The sequence below is a fragment of the Cygnus olor genome, chromosome Z (genome assembly GCF_009769625.2).
Source record: "Cygnus olor isolate bCygOlo1 chromosome Z, bCygOlo1.pri.v2, whole genome shotgun sequence".
Lineage (NCBI taxonomy): Eukaryota > Metazoa > Chordata > Aves > Anseriformes > Anatidae > Cygnus > Cygnus olor.
In genome coordinates this window covers 18,370,250-18,391,194 of record NC_049198.1, presented here as the reverse complement: position 1 = coordinate 18,391,194, position 20,945 = coordinate 18,370,250, and the positions used below count along the sequence as shown (strand labels likewise).

General features: G+C 44.7%; 1 protein-coding gene and 1 long non-coding RNA gene across 3 annotated transcripts in view; one reads left to right on the top strand and one right to left on the bottom strand.

Annotated features, from left to right (window-relative positions):
- Positions 1–1,199: 1,199 nt before the first annotated feature.
- LOC121062370 lies at positions 1,200–9,638 on the bottom strand. The gene is made up of 2 exons (XR_005815529.1): positions 9,284–9,638; positions 1,200–1,658 (listed from the first exon to the last, which is right to left on the bottom strand). It is a non-coding gene; the product is annotated as an uncharacterized LOC121062370 (long non-coding RNA).
- Positions 9,639–17,740: 8,102 nt separating this feature from the next.
- The window catches only part of PLPP1 (phospholipid phosphatase 1), a 61,373-nt gene continuing 58,168 nt past the window's right edge, over positions 17,741–20,945 (top strand). For both annotated transcript variants that reach the window (XM_040542277.1, XM_040542276.1), the window contains exon 1: positions 17,741–17,986. In XM_040542277.1, the coding sequence (XP_040398211.1) occupies positions 17,929–17,986 (58 nt within the window). In that variant the 5' untranslated portion in view covers positions 17,741–17,928. The remainder of the gene's footprint in view (positions 17,987–20,945) is intronic.

Here is a 20,945-nt window from a genome sequence, read left to right as displayed (position 1 = left end):
AATGCTGAATCTCGCTGTCATTTAGTTGGAGAGGCAGAAGTTGCATCACTAATTTCCTCCTCTGTTATGGAAATATGGCTGCTACTTATGGGTGCAGCCCAATTAACAAGAGTGGGCAAAAGATCAGATCCTGCCCCTCTGAAAGTTCCTGTCAGCCATTTACTCTTGCTCAGGAAACTGCTGTCTTCTTCCTGAAACTGGTTTTACTGAGCCCTTGAAATCACATCTTTATGGTTCCAGCAAATTCCTAACTAGTTTTTCAGTGGTGTTTCAAGTTTAAGCGTTATCTTGTCTCCTCTTGATAAGTGAGGAGAGTGAGAAGTTGAAGGGTAAGCTCTGTTAGCCAAACTCCATCTAGTTGTGATTTCTTCTCTGAAATATTAGCTAGGATATTGAAGATGTAAAAAAAAACCAACCAAACAAACAAAAACTATTCTTAATACTGGGGGAGGGTATTTTTTTATTGTTTTATTATTTTTATTTCTATTTTTTTAATTTATTGAATTAATTGAATTGAACTAATTGTTCAGTTATCAGTTGAAGTAGTTAAAGTCTGGCCTGAAACAATATTCATATATGAAAAGTGAGTTGCAACTGTGTGTACTGTTCCTGCTCCAACAGAAGAAAGCAAGTTTAGTTAAAGACGGGAGAAGACAGTCTTTGCACTTTGAGTGCACTTGTTTATACCACAGACAAGCTCTTCCCTTCTGCAGGTAGGCAGCTACCTCATCATAGCAATTGCAATAAATGATGGGCCAGGTCTCCGGAAATAAACTCTTACCTACAAGGTGCACAGTTTTTCATGCCCTTTCTGTACATTTTCGTAGATAACTCAGGTGCCCCAATGAGCTCCTTTCAGTCAGGTTTGTTCACCTGATTTGCACCTTGGCAATAAATTGCCATTTAGTGGCATCAAAGGAGTATGTGTGTGACCACAGGCTCCCACGCCTTCCCTGGGAGTTTATGAGACTATCCCAGTTCTTTCCACAGGGAAATCTGCCCTCAATCCCCATCCGCACTGGAATGTCTATACTTACCTCCTAAGCCAAAATGCAAGAAAAATTCAGCAGTTGAGTAAACTTGTTAAAAACCTGGCTTCTATGGTTTTATTGTGAAGGCAGTGTACCGTTTTCTTTAGCACATGACTGAGTCTTTTACCTTCATCCCATGTGTTTATACAGAGAAAATCAGGCCATTGGACAGCAGAATGCTTTAATATTGCATGTACTTCACAGTGCACCCTGACTAAAGCAGGTCTCTAAAAAATTAATCTGATAAAATGATCTTCTGTGCTGAATCAGGAACAGAAACATGTCAACCCCACTTTATACAGTATGTGAAATGTCTGGAAAAAATTCACTGAAAAGTTAGCTCCATAAGAAAGTCAACTACAAAAGAGAAGCTTTAGAAGTCATCAAAATGCACATAAACAAAATTTTCTGGCAAAGACAGCCTAGACCTCTGGCTTATTTGGGCCTGCTGCCATCAATAGGAATCTTTCCCTTTGCTTTCAATGGGCACGGATTCAGGCCTTGGAGAAATTGCTCTTGAAAAGATTCTGGCAGTGACAGGAAGATTCCATCAGGAACAGCAGGACTCGGCTTTCCGTGCAAGGAGCTGGGTGTACTTCAGCAGCTTTTATTCAGGTGCAGTCAGACCTGCAGCACAGTTTACATGTTATATTGCAGAATGTAATATAACAGGATTACCTATAATAAAACACTGGAAAGGTGAATACCAGACTGAAACACAGAATAAGCGGGAAGCACAATCTGACACACTCTGAATTTTTTTATGCTTTTTTTTTTCTTTCTTACTTTTTTTCTGTGCAATGATAATCCATACATGAAGAACCATAATACCTTTAACATACCCTCCACTGGCTACTTAATCCCAGGATGTATCTTGCTTTTCTCTGAATGTTTGTGCAAAAATACATAAGGGCTCTGTGATTTGTGTATAGTTGCATTGTTGCTCCCCTCTGTGCTTGTTCAGTGTTAGTTATTTGTCAGCAGCATTTCTCCGTGGAGTATTTTATAGCACTTGAACCACACGGAAAGTATGCACCAAGCTGAACCCTCTAAATTTGGTGAATAATCCGTTGTGTGTACATGTTGTCATGTATTTCTGGGGACGAAAAAAACACTAAGGGTGCTCTGTCCTCTTCAACAACACTTGTAAGGAATGGTCTGAGACCTGCAAAAGATCCTCCCTTTTCAAAGTGTTGTGTGAATTTCCATGCAGTTCACTACCTTCATTACTGACTAGAGCCACAAACCTCAACCTAGCAGACAGCTGGAGAGGAGACTGTGAACATTTCTTACCACATTTATTTTAAAATGTTAAGCCGAAGTATATATAAAGTCAGAAAAGACCCAGAACTGAGTTTTCTGGCTTGTATTTCTCTGTTGGCATCAGCACTTACCAATTGTATCATACTGCTTTTTAGAGCAACTAATCCAGTTTTGCTTAACCTAACTACAAACAGTCCCTTATGAGAGTTTGTCTATCGCTGATGAATAGGTGTGTAGTCCAGCAGGTGCCAATTCCTCCACCGATGACTGGGCTACCAAGGAACCACTGAGTGTGCAACTTGAGTAGAAAAAAGCTCTTTTGGGGGTCTAGAGGCCTAAGCACCCACAACCTGGTATTGACCTATTGAGAGAGGGCACAGCTGGGTAGGCCCCACACGAACGACACGTATCTGTATGCTGCTGCTTGAACTCCCGAAGTACACATAGCCCCCTTTTGTCATGAAGTTTGGCCGTGCAGGGCCGTGACCAGCTGCACCGTGCCTGCACCTCGATACCCAGCCTGCCGAGAGGACGAGCGTATGGCAGCGGCCCACTTGACAGCCTGGCACACTGCAACATAAAAGGTCACGTTTCTAGCTCTAAGGATTTTGATTTTATGTTATACACTAGCTATGATGACGTGAGCGAGCCCAAGAGGCACGTTTCCCTTTACTGGCAGTAAAAGGGGAGGGAGCAGTCGTGGAGCTGCGGGTGTAATACAGGTACGCACAGCTGCAGCTGCCCCAGGCTATACCCAGCTCCCGGCCATTTGCAGCCCAGGGAGGTGCCCTGCAACTGGCACCTGCTGAGTGCACTTTCGTCACTGCTGAGCCTGGTGTAACTGTGGATTGCTGTGCTGTTCCTCTGGAAAGGAGATAAAATGTGTTGTGGTGTCTTTCGGTAGCACTCCAAGGCTGTAGAAGAGGTAATAGGAAATGGATGTAAAAATGGCATGGAATGGCAAAGGCTTCTTCAGGATGTGTGGAGTTCCAACCCCCAAAAAACTAAAGAGGTAGACAGAGGAAAGCATTGTGTGATTGCTTCCATCTTCTTACCATTCACAGGAGTGTTAGTAAGATAATTCTTAGCTCCACCAAGCTCTCCCTTCAGCCAGACACTGAAAAGCAATCAGCCAGATATCCCAAAGAAAGCCTACTCCATTGAGCCAGATTAGCACTATAAAGCTGTAAGTGAATGATCTCAGCCCAGGAGAGCTGAATGTCTTCAAATAACTGCGCAACTGAGGCAGTCAAACATGCAAATCCACCAGTGTGCTCCTGCAGCTGATGCAAGAGCCTAAGTGGTCTAAATGTCACATCTTCAAATGCAAACCTTGTGAAACAAACGGAGTACATTATTTACAAAGCTGTAGGCAATATGGTGTGGAAAGTCGTTCTTAATGTCTTATTTCTATGCTTTTAAATGTTTGCATCCTCTACCATATATATTTTTGTTTGCTAATATTAAATGAATCTCTCCTGGAGGGAGGAGAAAGATTCTGTGGCCAGGCCTTCCTCACAGCTCTAAGGTCAGCACAGTATTAAATGAACTGAAACAGTTTGAACTTCATGGACTTTTTTCTGCTGCAAGACAACTATTACAGAAATGGCATTTAAGAGTGTTCCTTTTTTGACTTTAAGAGTTTTGGAGTAGGCCTCCTTTTTCAGTTTCAAGATGACCAAATAGTTCCAGTAATTCCTGATCTCCCTGCCAGTTTATTATTAGTGCAATTGGCTACAAACCAGCTGACTGATGTCAGTCTCATAATAAAGAATGACAAAGCTAGACAAGGGTCTCATGAGAAATTGGAGGAGGAGGATCAAACACAATTGTAAATCCATGTAAAAGACTACAAGGTCTCTGGCAAACGTTTTACTGCTTTTTATAGCGATACTTATTCAACAGGTTTTCTTTCTTTCCCTTTCTTGGGTGTGTGCATGTTGCATTGTTCTCTGGTGTTTTTTTTTTTTTTCTTTTCTTTTTTATTTCTTTTCTTTTTTTTTTTTACATGTCATATAATGGAGTACATGAATATTCTCAATTAATGTGAGTACACAACACTTTATTTAATATGACTCATTAATATATTCCACAAGGTAAAGCATCCCTAATTATTTGCTGTGCTGCCAACCACAGTCTTAGGTTTACATCTTGCTGTTACATAAATGAATCATAATTGTGAAGAAAAAAAACATGTTTTCCAAAGCTGCAGCAGCATTTTTTCCAACTATTGTATGCACTGGAATCTGTCTGCACACACCCAGAGATCTCCAGACATCAGGAAGGCTTATGGATCCTGTCAGCTGCAGAACCAGAAACTAACTGGTAGCATGAAAGCCGTCCATGTGCTTCCTTCATCTTTCAGTAGCCCTGTTCTTGACTTATTTTTACAACTGAATGTTTCTAAGAGTGGTGTCATAAAATGGACATTAAAAAAAAAACAAAGGACAATTGCGAGATGTCTATCTGGATTATTTCAGACAGCACTGAAACAGATAATAAACTTCTTAGCTCTTGGTTAAAAAAGATACCAGATTCAGGTTGCCGTTCACTACAATGTCTAATTTTTACTGCCCTGCCATTCAGGAGAGGTTCTTGGAAGGAGAGTTATATCCCCAAGAGCAAGATTTGTGGAAACCATCATTGCTGAAAAATGAATTGTGACCTAGCCAGCAAGACTGCTGTAGGGAAGGAAATGCTGTAGGAAAGGAGTTATTCACCTTACTCCGAGCTGCAGGGACATGGCATGTCATTCTTATTACAGCCAAGAAAAGCTGTTGTGTTTGCCATATTTACTTCTAGAGTCCATCTGAGGATCAAGCTGTACTTATCTGAGCTGTCTCTGGGATCCAGTAGAGCATAATTGCAAATCAGTACATCTCTACAAAAGACTTCTGTACTTCTGCATTCAAAAAAGTGTTTTGACGAAAACTTGAGTCTCAACAATTGTTTTCATCTCATTTTCCACTGCCTGAACTGTATCTTTATTGTCATCTGTGCTACTCTGCTGGTGATAAAAAGTTTCCAGCCCTCAGGCCATATGAATATGCAAAGCATTCCAGCAAATTCGAATACCAACTTGCCTCAGTGCAAATCTACAAAGGTGGTTTTCCAGCACACATTAGGCAATACCTAACTGTGAAAAATTCACTCTATTTCAGCAGACAAGTAACATGCTCTGGGAAAAATTCAAATGTGACTCCTTAAGACCAGACTATCAATTCAATTAAATTGCCTTTAGGATATAATTTCTTATTTCCAGATTTCCATGTGGTATAAAGCAGACGGATTTACAGAGGGCAGAAGTTTTGCTAGGAAGGCACATAGAGCCTCAGGATCTCTTTCATTCAAGGAAACTACCAGTACATTAACAGGAAAGAAAAAAAAAAAGGAAAGGGGAAAGGGGAAAGGGGAAAGGGGAAAGGGGAAAGGGGAAAGGGGAAGAGGAAGGGAGGGGAAGGGAAGGGAAGGGAAGGGAGGGGAAGGGAAGGGAAGGGAAGGGAAGGGAAGGGAAGGGAAGGGAAGGGAAGGGAAGGGAAGGGAAGGGAAGGGAAGGGAAGGGAAGGGAAGGGAAGGGAAGGGAAGGGAAGGGAAGGGAAGGGAAGGGAAGGGAAGGGAAGGGAAGGGAAGGGAAGGGAAGGGAAGGGAAGGGAAGGGAAGGGAAGGGAAGGGAAGGGAAGGGAAGGGTTGCTATTCTTTCCTCATATCTGTGATGGCATCTAATACACAGAGAAAGGCTCATATTTTGGATTGTTGTCTGATGTCTTTGTGCACTTTCAACAGATTTGGATATGATTGTTTCAGTTCAAGCTCAATGCTGCTAATACTTTATTCGTGACCCATCCTCTACTTCATTTTCAAGCTGTACTGAACTTTTCACAGACAGGTCAATAATTCCCAGAGGCTGAAATGCTGCTCTCTTATTAGCAGTAAAACTCAGTGTAGAAAGAAGAGGGAAACAGAGAAATTCCCATGGAAGACTATTCCAGGGTTTGTGGAGTAAGCAAGTTACCTTGCTTCTGGCATCTCGGAATCCCTTTGTGTCTCTATGGGTAAGGCCAGTACCAATACTTTTAATTTTCTCTAGTTTACCACCCTCCCACCACACCCCATGGTTCCCTGTGCCTCCAAGGTCCAGTCAAACTGTGCAAGGAGGATCTGATCCACGGGAAAGATCATGTAGCATTAGGACATAATACCTTTGCATCGGGTACTTAAAAAAAAGAGAAAACATCCATAGAATAATTCCCCCTCCCAGCTTCCTGTTCTCTTTACATAACTTAAGAGTCCAGCTCCCCAGAACAATGCTAAATGTTAACGCAAGTGAAAATTATCATAACCAACTGGACGGGCACAGCAATGCTGAAGGTAGCTACCAGTCTCTATATGTGGTCATCGGTCATTAGAGATTAATTAGACTCCACTGTCTGCAAGTCGATGCTAATGACTAACAAGGAATTAGGACATTTGTTTTACATCTGTTCGTACCAACAGAAGCTCCAGCAGCACAGTGGTCGCCTAACTGAACTGGGGCATTGGTTCAATACTGACTCAGAGGGAAGCATGCCAGCAGCACCACTGAATGTGCATTACATATAATATAGTAGGAAATTTGGACAGCAACTCGTTATAAGACTGTTTTGGAAATGCATGAGTCACCGTGTTTCTGGAATCCAAACCTTTCTCAGCATGTTTTTGTTCTAGATACTCTCTCATGCCTTTAGAGAAAGCCTGAAGGACCGATGCTGAGTTAGTTTACCCAGGATCTTCATATAGGCATATTGTAATCTGTCTGTGTCATCTTTCTTCCTGTTTCCATAAAAACAGAATGCAATCCGCAGTTTTCTTCCACTGTGAAATATTATTCAGAATGCTTTTGTAATTGACACTAATCTCCTTCTTCAGAGTAATCCACTGAGCCGTTCACCTCTGCTCTTGTCTTCTCTGATTGTTTTCAGATGAGGCTCCTCCACTTCTTCTGACTACCATGCATACAGCATTCCTTCACCCTCTTATTTCTAAATGTTTCTTACAAGACCAAACACTAACAACATCGATAAAATCATATACGTGCTCTTCATTAACTAAACATGCCAGGGGATGCCTCTGCCTTTCCTTTGCTTACTTTCTCCTCCTGCTGACAGCTTTGTTATGGTCTCCAGAGCTGCACCCCCAACTCCACAGGCTTAGGATCTATGTAGTTTTGAGCTGCACTGGTGGCAGAAGGTCCCTCCAACATGATAATTTCTCTACAGCACCCTGGCTTTTTTTTCTACCACTCTCCCTAAAATCTAGCTCTGAACTGAATCACAATTAAAATAGTTTTATTTAATCTGATAAATACAGGTATGTGTGCACACACGTTTTATTAGATTCGAATACAGATGTGTTCCGAATGTTCAAGCTACAAGAAAAGTCAACAACGTGTTTCGGCTAGAAGCAGGCTACAGAGGAAGATGAGGCTTCCCAAATCGCGAGGAATTGCATGTGTCAGTTTGAGCATTTCAGCAAACAAGTCTCAGCAATGAGTAAAATTAAAGAAATGAATTGAGGAAAGGTCAGGACTGAAGACTTAGAACTCTCTCAGGTATCCATCGTGACTCATGTTCTTGAAGTCTTAGATTCCTATCAGACTTTTTGGGTGCTGGCATGTAGGCGCATTGGTAATGTCTGTGTGACCAGTTGTGACCTGGCCCTGCAGGCAGCTGGAGTCACCCCTGGAGTCAGAGAGTGCTCAGCACCTACCTCAAACACCAGGACCATGCAAAAAGTAGGAGTTCTCCAGCCCCTGTCGGCTGTTGATCCTTGTCTAGCAGGGACAGCCAGAGCAGGCAAACCTCTCCCTTAAAAGAGAACCAGGAAGCAGATGGATTATGCACTGCCCACCTCTGGCAGTAAAAGCACTCAGCTGGGAGGTGGGAAACAGGGGAAGCTGAATTCCCCCTTCTTTTCCACAACAACTGGAGGAGCAGACTTTTAGCAAAAGCTACAATCTCTCAGAGATTTTCTTACTCAGCAGCCTTGCAGAACCACTTCTTTCAGTTACCGTAAAACGTGATTAAGCCAAGCAGATTCTTCACCACATCGAGCTGATCTCTCATTTATAAACAGGTCTTTATTTACTTTACTTTTTAATTTTATAAATCTAGTTAATCTTTTAAAGCAAGGATAGCACAAGATGCTAGATAGAAAACAAGCCGTACTATGGGCATACTTAGCAGACGTAATCCTACAACTGCATTGCATCACACACACATCACTTCAGCAGAGTCTAACATGCTTTGTAGGTGTGCATTTATCTGGCCATAACGTGTCCCCTCCCACTTTCACGTACAGCTTTCCTTTTAGCTTTTATTCTAGAAGCAGAATAACACAGTGGTGAAATGCCACTGCATTGATTTGCTGTATTGATTTGTGGTTAGCAGGGTTTTTTTAAGATTTCAGGTGGCTGGACAATAAAAAACAGGTTCAGTCTTGGGTACTTTTGCCAACCTGTGGCAGCCGCTCCAATGTATGTTTATTTACCACACGCTTCACAGGTTCTTAAGCACAACAAAGGCCAGGTTCATAACAAATGACTGCAGCACCTACCCTCTTGCCAAGTGCTGAGTCTGAGATGGGATACTCCCCAGTGGCCTATTTTTAGCAACAGTGTGGCCTTTTTATGCCTTTTAATTGCTTCAGTCATACAAAGTACGCACGCCGCGAGCCAGATTTTGCCCTATTGATTCGGGTAAAGGTTCTACAAGAACAGAAGCTGTTTACAGCAGGAACCATCCCAGCTGTTTATTGCTGATGTGCCTTAGTGGCTCTTATCTGAAATAATTTGAATTTACAGCCAAAATCTAGCAGTTGTGCTCTTCCTAAGTATGACTGAAAAAAAAAAAAAACACCTATCTAAGCCCAGTAACAGATTATTACTTGTGAATTTTATAATAACAATTGCATTAGAGAAAGGAACAAATTAAATCTGTGCCATAAATGTATACCCGTGACAGCGGTATCTGAGCCCCTTGTCGTTTCTGTGAGGTTTGCCTTCACAATATCCACCTGCAGCACAGCAACATCATCTTCCCCACCTGACAGGAGGGAACAGAGGCGTGTGGTGTACGTAGGCTCACGGCTTGTCCTCCTGCTCCAGCCCCAACTCCTTGAAAGCCCATACCACCCGTTCGCTGACTCACACTCTGACGCAAGCCAGTGTGTGCACCAGGAAGGGAAACTTGAACACGCTGCAAAGCCTCTTGGGCTTGCAAATGAACCCCTCCCTCCTTGACACCACCACTTCCAGCCCATGGCATTACACATCCAAGTCCTCATCCTGACATGGCCAAAAAAACACAGCCATAGCTGGAGAGACATAAGCAATTCAGCCAGGGCTCCCGAGAAATCTCGGGGAGTGCTTACACTTTAACAACTACACTCATCTTCCTCGCTTCTGGCTAACACAAAGCGCGGCAAAGACCAGAATTATCCACTAGTCTTGAGTAATGAGGTGGATAGACTGGGGGCACCTTCCCATCTTTTCTTCTTTTTTCACAACATTTGTAGGTATGAATTTCTTTAGTAAAATGTTTCTGTTCCCTTCTGAACACATTCAAAGGCTGAAAAGTTAAAATAACATCGAGTGGTTTTAGCGCAGTACACCACACATTGTTTCTATCATGTGAGAGTTGCTTAACTGCAGTGCAGTTCAGCAGCACAATTTATTACAAACCTTGGAAGTCATTTCAGGAGCCCAAGGACCTCGTGGACCTTGGACCAAGTTTCAGCAGACTGCTCAGATGTGCAGTCACAAGGCAAATGTCTGGAAACGTGTTCTTGCACATTTATCTGCTAATGCAAACGTCCCAATGCTGGTATTAACACTCGAGAGCATTATGTGGATTTGTAACAATCCCTGAAAGAGTTGGGTCCCATAAAAGTTATTCTGACAGATATAATCCTTCTCCTCACTTTTGCCAAGTGCTTGCTCTGACTGCAGGAGCCAGAGCACATCAAGCAAGACTCCTGCCTGCTTCCAGTGCTTCTGGTGCTCCAGACACTACAGCATCCCTGCCCAGTGCTGACTTCACTCTTATTTTCACAGCTATTATTCTCATTGGGAAAGAAGCACAACGTCGAAGGGAAAGATAAATCAGGAGATAAGAGGATATTTGTGTGCTTTCATCTGCACTGATTACTCACACAGGACAGGTTCATTCCTTGTGTCTCCCAGGATGAGTGCCTCTAGGAGAACAGCAGCAAAATTAAGGCTCTTTGTGCTGCTGTGGCAAATAATACTTTCTTTCTCTCACCCTGCTCTGTGAGGTCTTTGAGGCAATGGCTGCGAGTGTGCACAGCACACAGCGCAATTGGCTCCAATCTCACTGGGGCCTCTCGGTATTAGTGCAATAAAAGTAAATACCAAGCGGTCAGGGCTTAATTATAATCTGGACATTCTGTACTCTGGCAATAGATTACAGGAGCCACTGACTTGTACCTCAAGGCACTGAATCCACTGCTGGCAGAGGGATGAATCCATGTAAAGGGACAAGACAGCAAAGTGAAATCCCACGTTTCCTGCCCTGCCTGTAGGACGCAAACTCAGAGGAAGTGATTTCAGTAACTGAGCTCTTTGCATGTGGGAAAAGCTCCAGCTGTGGCTTTTTGTGTTGAACTCTGACGACTATTTCAAGGAGTTAAGTACTATTTTATAGAAGATGGAGAGGCAAAAGCTTTCATTAGATAATGATTGCATTAAGACCCAAATCTTCACATAATTCTTTGAAGAGGAATACTAAATAATAAATGTTACAATTATCTGTTGATTTATTCTCCCCTACCCTTAATTTTGTTTTGAGCAGGAACTGCTGCTGATTATGTTCTGTGAAGAATAATTCAGAGATGCAAGAAACAAACATGTTCAACAATTGATACTGAAGTGGGTTTATTTTTGCTTTACTTGATTCTGCCAGCTTGACGGTTTTGGTGACATTTTGCCTATTGTTATTTCACTTTCAAAGCCCCCTTGTAATTTATTCTTGTAGTTGCAATTAATAATGTTTGCTAGGCTATTGTAATTGCATTATACTAGTGCAGGGAGATGTGCCCAACGCTGAATTTTATTAAATGTATTTATAATGTCTTAAGAAAACAACAACAATGAAATGTTATGAACTAATGAATAAATTCCTTTGGTTCTATAAGACTAGGAAAAAAAAAACAAACATACACAGATTTGTGGATCTCAAAGAAAAACAACACTGACAACTCTAACAGCACAATACCATTACTAGAAATGTTGCAAAAGGCCCCCTACAGACATATTTCCATAGCCATTCTGGTTTTATTAACTTTGTCTTAGTTCTGGAGTGTAGTTTTGCATGACTATGAGTTACGAGGGTTGCAGTAACATCTGCAAGCACAATTTGTCGTGTTAGGTAACATACACAGTTGGGGACCGCTGCCGTTTGGAAGGCTTTCCAACATAAATAAGCAGGACGTGTAGAACTGGAGGGGCAGCAGTCAGGCTGATCATCCACCTAGCAGGAGTAAAACAACTGGGCCAGGAAAAAAGCTCAGCTCCGCTCCTCCCTGCATCTGTCTACTTTTGTCTGTTCTGTGCTGTTCCAAGCCATTTCAGAGTGGTAAGGGACTGGGATTGCTGCCCGTTTAACATACAGGGGCTGTTGTGGCCAAGGAGGGGTGAGCAGCAGGAGCAGACACTTTAGCGGGTGCACTCAAAATGCACAACTTTGATCAGCCAGTGAAGCAGGTGAAGATGTACCTGAAAGAGGCACAATGACACATTTCCCTTTGAGCTTATTTCCTTGTTTCTGTTGAAGTGGATACATGGATCATAGAATCACAGAACTACAGAATGGGTTGGAAGGGACCTTAAAGACCACCCAGTTCCAACCCCCTGCCATGGGCAGGGACACCTCCCACCAGACCAGGTTGCCCAAAGCCCCATCCAGCCTGGTCTTGAGCACCTCCAGGGATGGGGCATCCACATCCAAATATATATGGAACCAGCTACAAGAGGCTGAGGCTTGAGGCTTTAGGTGTGCCGTGGGTCAAAACTGCATGCTCTTGATACATCATTGGAAAATTCTTTACCATACAACTGGTGTGTCCTGTTGAAGTTCATCTATTGAAATTCCTATGGCTGCTAGAGGTAACTCTGCTGTGGTTGCTGGTTTAGCTGCAAAGCATTACCAAGAAGGGAGGAATAATCTAAAGATTTTTTAAATATAAATATATTTTTTTTCTCAGCCATGGACATTTTGTGAGTGCCCTGGAGACTTGCTTCAGATTCTTTCCTTCATAATCTATTATTGCTCCAGAGCAATATTTGTAATTGAAACAAATAATAAAATCCAACAAAGAGCAAACAGGGACAGTTAGCCCTGAGGCCAATTAGTACAGCTTAGCTGATGTCCACAGAGCTAAATTTTGTTCCTCTCAAATTCAGCATGGCTGCATGCGAGCTTGCCGTGGGGAAAGGTCCCTGGCCTGTGCTAACCCCTGACCCAGGCCCAGGAATTGTTTGGGAGAGTGCTACTTAGTTCTGAGCAACGCTGTTTGTGAGCTAACAAATAAACAGTATGGACAATCATGCGGCAGTACCTGTTTGGTGTGTGCTGGCCCTGCTTAACGAACTTGCGCAAAGACACAGCCTGAAGTGTTTTTCTGGAGTATACTGTATGATCTTCTGAGGCTGCACGGTACATCCTATTAAATACGTATAAATGAAGGTACGTACTTGGGGCTTAAAGAATTTTCATTCATTACACGAATATGAATACTAATTTCTTATTATTATGCTGTCTGGTGACATCTACTCGATTCGTTATTTCTGTGGCTAATCTTTAGAAACAACTTGTCTTTTCTACTAGAGCAGGTCTCATCGCTTTTGTAGAAATGCTCTTGTAACTGTGATATAAAACTGGGGGAAGCAGAACCCAGAAGGGATCTGAACTTGCCCGGGAGGGAGTGGAGCACCACAGGTGACTGACTATCTCAAGTCACTGGCCTGAGAGCAGTTTTCTGGTGAACAGAGAACACAGTTCAATAGAGATGTGGGGGTGAAGTGCCCAAACTACTTTCATCTGTATTTAAAGGATAAAGAATTAAGGGAGAGAAGACAGGAAACTCCTCTTGCTTTGTTCATTAGGAAAACAAAGGTTCTTTATTGCTCACTGCTCCCTGATTAAAAAACAAACATAAGAGATGGGAGCAAAAGAAAGAAAACAACTAAATGACCAGACCAAACAAAAGAAGAGATGTGAAGCTAAGATGTGTTGGTGGAACCTAAATTCTGCTTTCTGAAACTTTCTATGCAAAGCATGTCAACTGACTTCAGAGGTCCAGGTCTCAAAACTAGCTGTAGGACCATGTTTAATTTCATGTAGGGGTAAATCCCATGCCCTGGACAAATGGGATAAGAGAGTTTAGGAGAGCCATCTTGGCACGCTTTCTTCCTCGGCCCTTTTCTGTAGGTCTTACTGCATGAGTGGGATTTTGGTAGTTAAATTATAAATAACCACAGAAAAGTATGTCAGCCTGACAGAACATTACAAACAAGCCTAAACTATCTCATCTCTACTAATTATTTGTACTGTGTTCTGCAGTGTTGCACTGGCTTAGAACATAACTAAAACCTGGTTCAGATCAAGTCCATCCGGCCTGATACCACGTAACAGGGCCCAGCAGCAGAGGTTTAGGGAAGAAGGTCAAGAAACAGCCCATGTGGGGCTTGTCCCCAGCAAACCACTAAATTTGGGAAGTTAGCAGTTTTGGCACTTCCTAAGCTACCAAGATCCACTGCTCAGCAGTGGTCGTATCCCTTACAAACTTACCTCATGCCTTTTGTCCCCTTTGTAATTTTGTGCCCCACAGCAACCTGAGGCAATGAATTCCACCATATTCTCATGTTGAAAGGAGTCCTGTTGACACCTTACTTAGGTTCTCCCTTGCTCTTTTCTGTTACAGAATAGCGAATAGTTGTCTTATGTTTATCTTCACACATTTCATGATTTTATAGAACTGTACTTTGTAAAGTCTTTTCCCCTCTCATCACTTCCTTCCCATGTTGAAAAATCCTGTTTTACTTCTATTTCTCTTACATTGATGCTGCCGTGTCGACGTCCCAATAATCCTTTTTGCCTTCCTTTGAGCTTTCTCAGCTCCTACTACATGCGTCTTGATGTGGTATTGCCGGTATTCAGGAACGTGTCATAATGATACCGCACGGATTGCTATCAGCCTTTCCTCATAGCTCCCCGCCTGCTGGCTGGCCTGGTGATCCCTCCGTTGGGCGCTGAGGTGATGGCTTCCAAGAACCATCTACGATCATCCTCTGATCTTCTTTCTGAATGATAACAGCCCACTTAGAGCCATCGACTCCCACCCCAGACCAAGCTACAGAGAAACTAGCTCGGGAAAGTCCCATCGTTTACTAAGGTTACTGATCTATATGAATGTTAATTGCAGTTAAAGGTCCTGTTGTGCCGGCACTATTTAATTAGCATACAAGTACCACTACTGGCTAACGATAAACTTCCTGAGTTTAATCCTAGTATACACAAAACTTGTAAGGAGGATGGGCAAAATACTGCAGACTGTGATTTATAGAAGAACCAGACGAAAACAAAGAAAAGAACAGGGCTTCAACCTGGTCTTAATGTTCTCTCAATTAAATATATAAAAATATATATATATATATAAAATAATAAGAAGAAATAAAAGAGACATATTTAGAAACACACACACACACACAAAAAAAAAAAAAAAAGTAACCTTACCAAACAAGAGGTAAGAAATTAAGATATTTAGGTAAGTCTAAATTTGAGAGAATAATGCTAACGTATTTAATGAAGAGATAAAATGTCACTTCTGACCTTCATCTGCAGCCTTCATTTTACTCAGATCCCAGTTCAAAAATGCTCTTTAGCATAGATTTTGCCAAACATATGGGTAGTTCTGATCTGACATCAGGGTTTATGGTGGACTGAATGGTGGGCATCTAAGGGCCTTGCTGCTAGGGACAAGCATCTGCTACCCTGGACACTGTTGCTGCCACAGACATTTTATGTTAAAGGTGTTTTTGTTTATTTGTTTGTTAGTTACACGAAACATCTTCTTTGTGTAAAATAACCAGCAATGTATCTGAAGATGCAGAATAAGTAACATAACATACCTGCAGATGCGGTACTTATACCAACACAACCCTGGCGTGACAAGGGGGCTTTGCTAATCTGGGTAATAGTTCAGTCAGAAAGTGCTGAAAGTGTTGGTGTGCTTCCACAGCTGATACTTGTCTGTATTTGGAGGCCCAGAAAAGATTTCTGAATGCCTGCCACAGAGAGAGCTAACCTGATCCCTTAAATTGTGGTCAGATGGGGGTTTCCAAGACATCAGCAAGCCTGGTGGTGGGAATACGGTTGCGACAGCAAGGAACATATCCCTTGTGCAATGGAAAGTTTGGAGGGGAACCGTGTGACCAATTTTGTTTCTGAATTCTGTCAGAAGATTGCAGAGATGCCTCTTCCCTCAGGCAAGCTCTCTCAAGGGTGAACCAGGGATGTAGAAACTACGAGACAATACAGTGTGATTAATTTCTCTTGCTTGGGAATGCTGTTCTGCTACAGCCCAATTTTCAGGTGTTTTTAAGTGTCATAACTATCTTGCTTAAAGTCTTCTGGGAAGTGTTCCATTTAAATCAGCCATCGCAATCTCTTTGGTGTCTAATTTACTGCATAGGGGTGTGGAGCAGGAGAGCCATTTGGTGTTTAGCCTGAGCAAGATAAAGGTGATGCTTTGAGTTGAAGGAAGCAATTACGGCAATTGTGCACGGAATGTTTGCATTGTTTTGTCTATTTTTTCCCCCCTTTTCCTAACCGTCTTTCAACTGTTGGAAACTTATCTATGGATTTCAGGAACAGTGGAACTTGTGAACAATACCCCTTCTTTGCGAGGAGAGGAGCAGATTGCTTGCTTCCCTTCAGAAACAGTTCTCATAAAGATAAAACAGGGTTTTGCCGGTGCCACGTTGTGCTACAGCTTATTCTATTAATTCCTGTATTATAAGACAACACTGGGCTTTCTACCTCCATGAGACCATCCAGGAATACTTGCACAGGAGAATGATTTCTGCAAATAACACTACACTCGCATAAATCAAGGGTGGCCTTAATTTCTAGAGCTGCACATTTCGGTTTGTAGATGGCTTCCTTCTTGGATGTTGAGGTGAAGTCAGGAAGTCCCTTATAGTCTGCTAATTAGAAGCTCTTTATATAGAGGTGCTCTATAGGGAACTACTTATGTAACTTATTTGGAGAGCATTCTTGAACTGAAGATACAGCACATTTAGCAAGACGTTTCCATCCCAAGAGCTTGTTTCCCTTGTGGATCCACCAAACCTGTTATTCAGCCTTTAGGATGTAACACAAAGCGGACCCGTTGACAGAATTAGAGGGTGGAATAGGTGAGAAAGTGCAGAAGAAGGAGCTGCACAAAGCCCGGTGCTTGGAGCATGGGACGTGCCGTCCACCCCACCTGCAATTCCCAAAACAAAGCAAAACCGTGCCTGATGGCATGACTGGTGAGTTTGTGCCCGAGAGTGGTAACAATGCTGACAGAAACAGCGTGCATTTTGCAGCAAGTCCTACGAGGGGTGGCTGAGGGAACTGGGGTTGTTTAGTCTGGAGAAGAGGAGGCTCAGGGGAGACTTTATTGCTCTCTACAGCTACCTGGAAGGAAGGTGTGGGGAGCTGGGGGTCGGCCTCTTCTCGCAGCTAGTGATAGGACTAGAGAGAATGGCCTCAAGCTGCGCCAGGAGAGGTTCAGGTTGGAAATTAGGAGACATTTCTTCCCACAAAGAGCAGTCAGGCATTGGGACGGGTTGCCCAGGGAGGTGGTGGAGTCACCGTCCCTGGGGGTGTTCAAGGAAAGGCTGGACGTGGTGCTTAGGAACATGGTTTAGTGCGTGATATTGGTAATAGGGGGATGGTTGGACCAGATGATCTTGGAGATCTTTTCCAACCTGAATGATGCTATGATTCTAAAATGACAACGTGTGTATTCAAGCTTTTTTATTCTTCCATGCCGCTCACAGCATCTCCTGTCAGAAAACGACTTTTAATGGGGAGGGAAGCCTGGCTCGGGGCCGGAGGTCCAGCTCTCCACTCCCAGGCGGCTGCGGCCTTCCCCTTCTCTCTCCTTTCCCCTTCCCTTCCCTTCCCTTCTCCTTCCCGGGATCCCAACCCCGTACCCGTCCCGTGGCGGCGCTGCCCGTCACGCTGAGGTAGGCGGGCTGCCGGCGGCGCCATGTGGGGTGGGGCGTCCCGGCGGCGGGCGGGGGCCGGGCTTCTCCTTCCCTCCCTCTCCCCGTCCGTCCGTCTGCCCGTGCGTGCCGTTCGTCCGTCCCCCTGCCCGCCTCCCTCCCTCCCTCCCTTAAAGCCGGCGCGGCCGTGTTAGTAGCGCAGTGCGGGAGGCGGCTGCCGGCGGGGGGCGGGCGCCATTTGCTCGGGCGCGGCTGAGGCGCTGCTGCCGCCCGCCCGCCTCCGCTGCGCTCCCGCCCCTCGGGCCCGGGCTGTCACCGCGTGAGGAGGAGCCGGAGCCGCCGGTGCTGCCGCGGGGCGCCGCCAGCATGTTTGACAGGACGCGGCTGCCCTTCGTGGCGCTGGACGTGGTCTGCGTGGTGCTGGGTAGGTCGGCGGGCGGGGAGCCGCGGGGAGACCCGGGCCTGGCCGCGGAGGAGGGGGGCGAGGGCTTCGCCGTGCCCCCCTACCCCCCTCCCTGCTGCCTCCCCTCACGGCTCCGCGCCCCCCGCATGCACGGCCCCCGGAGCGGGGCTGCCCTTACAGCCCGCCTCCCCCTGCCTGCCTCTCGCCTCTGCCTGCGGTCGCTTCGCCTCCTCGCTCTTCCTCCTCCTCCTCCTCCTCCTCACTCCTCCTCCTCACTTCACCGCCACCCGCGGTCCCCGCTGCCCGGCGGGGAGGGGGCTGCAGCCCCTCAGAGAGACCCCGCTGCCCTCTCCCTGGCTGCTAGGCTAGGTGCTGTGCCCGGGGGACCCCTCATCCTGCCAGGTGTCCCGGCGGGTGCTGCAGCACCCGGGCTGTGCCTCTCCCTGCCTCTGGGCTGCAGGTGCTCCCCAGCGAGCCGCAGGGCCCCTCGCACCCGCCTCGTCCCGGCTGGAGGCTGTGCCCCACAGGGGTGGTGCTCCCCTCAAGCAGCCCGAGGGACAGCACCTGGCTCACGGCTCTCTTTTCTTGTCATCCTTTTTCCATCAGTCCTTCCTAAAACTACAGCCCGTAGTGTGAGCTGTCAGTTAGCGTTCCCTTCTGTGCAGTGGCACGGCGTAGGAGTCACGGGGGTAGTTATTGATCAGGCAAGGGGCAGCTTGGCTTTGGGAAGCCAAAACTGCTCTGGACCTCCAGGTGCTGAGAGCCAGGGAAGCATCTTCAGTATCTGTCAGTGTGCTGCTTGGGGACTTAGGGAGTGTTACGTGGTCTTGGTTTTTGGCAGCTTTCTTCTTAGTCAAACAAGTGCAGAGGTTCAGTGATAAACCTGGGCACGTTCTTGTCATGTCGTGGGCCAGACCTGTTTGAACACCACCCACCAAACATGACATTTGTCTTGGTTGGAGGCATCTCTACTGTCAACATAAACACCTAGGCAGTGTTCTAGCTTGCTTAGGTAGGCTGGTGATAGGTTCTGGATGCTCAAATAGCAATGCTGCATACCTGCAACTAAGTGGCATTCAGTAACAAAACCCATGGTTGACAGACTTTTTTTTTTCCTTGCGTTGCTTGCTTCTTACTGGTAGGGGGAACATTGCGGCCAGTGCATCATATGAAGCATCTTGACACCTACAATGCATTGAGTTACAGGCTTCAATGGAACTCAAGTTGAGACAAAATACAGAAACATAGGAATGGGCTAGATATTACAAACAGGACCAGATTCTCATCTCTTCATCTTCTCCCTGGCTCCCACAGGATTGAGACAGGACCTTAGAAGAACATAGAATTTAAGCCTGTATATCTAGAGGGGGAATCTGTTTTAATTTTCTTGACAGAAGAAAAACAGTTCCTGTTGATTTGGATTTTTATCTTAACTTGGCCTCCCCCCTACACTTGCACTTTGATATCTGTTCAAGTGACCTAGGTAACTGCTCAGATAACGTGTCTTGCAGCTAACCTGATATCTAATATCTCTGCTAGAGAGACCATGAAACCTCTCAGGTAAAACTTCTTTAACTGTGTTGTACTGAAAGTTTAAGGCTCTGTAGACCAGCTTTGGTTAAGGACCAAAGTCGCAGTCTTGGTGTGATCGCCCTTTCTGCCGTGAAAAGGGCTACCAGGTACGATGCTTGTGGTCCCTGGGGTAATTCTTGATGCAGAGCAGTTTGGCTTGCTTTTCTTGTCTTCTCTTCCCTCTCCTGATCCTGCCTCCTCCATAGTAAGTGAAGATGGCAAAAAATGCCCCACACAATAAATTCCATTTTCTCAGCAGAATTGGACAGAAAAAATTAAGGCTACTTAGTATCACCTGGTGATACTTCAAGTTTTGGTGACCTGGCTTGTAATCTCCCTGCTGTGAAAGTGGATGGCTCTGAATACGCACGTCTCTGTGACTTTTTCTTGTTCCTCAAACCATTCTTTGTGCAGGTTCAACTCTGTCAACCTCTCGGAGTTTTCCAAAAGGGGAGGAGGAGAGAAAGAGCTTTCTTGTGAGATGGTGTGTGTGTGAGACTTTTAAATGCTTTTATTGAAAGGTCTAGCAAGTGCTGAAGAGGGTACAGAGGAAAGAGACAGAATCACTTAAGTTCAGATCACAAAAGAGGAGGTTGGACCAACGTCTTCTGATTAACATGGTGTCAAGCTATTAGACTTGGGTTTCAGGCAGTTAAACTGATCTAGAGTTACTCTTACTTTGCTTTCCCAGAATTATCTCTCCTCACCAGTTACAAAGGTGGATGGCGAGGGAGTTTCTCTGAAAGCCGTCTTCCGGTGCCCTAAGAAAAGAAACATGCTCTTTCTCTTATCAGAATGATAATTCCTTCCTACTAAGCATCAGAACACCAGATAATGTTAGGAAAAACAAACACACAAGCTGCAGATTTCTGCAGTGCCTGTCACTAGGAGCAGAGCAGCGAGGCTGTGCCTGCGTGCTGCAGTGCCGGTGGGTGGGTGCTGCATGGCTGCACTCAGGTCTGCAGCACCACGGGCAAAAGCTCCCGTCTGTGTGGTCCAGTAGGCATCGGCCAACAACTTCTCCCTTCAGTGGAAAGCATGAGTAGCCTGGGCTGCAGGGTTTCTTTCTTCTGCATCCTTATGTTATTACTGGTCCCTCCTTACTTTACTGATGGAGAGACACCTCTTATAGCATGGCTCAGATGTCTGGGACTGTTGTTGCATTTAAACAAAAGTAAAATGGTTTTATATTGATACCAAGACTTGGATTACTTCTTATTGTTGATATAGCTTTAATTTGTCATGCAGGAAGACAACAGCTTATAAGAATAACTTAATAGGCTTTGTCTGATATCCTCATTAGGCACTATACATGTACACCCTGCTGTTCCTGCAGGTCTATTGTTTGGCTGCAGATCAGGCTCCTTCAGTAAGGCAAGTAAAAGAACAAAGCCGGGAAACACCTGGT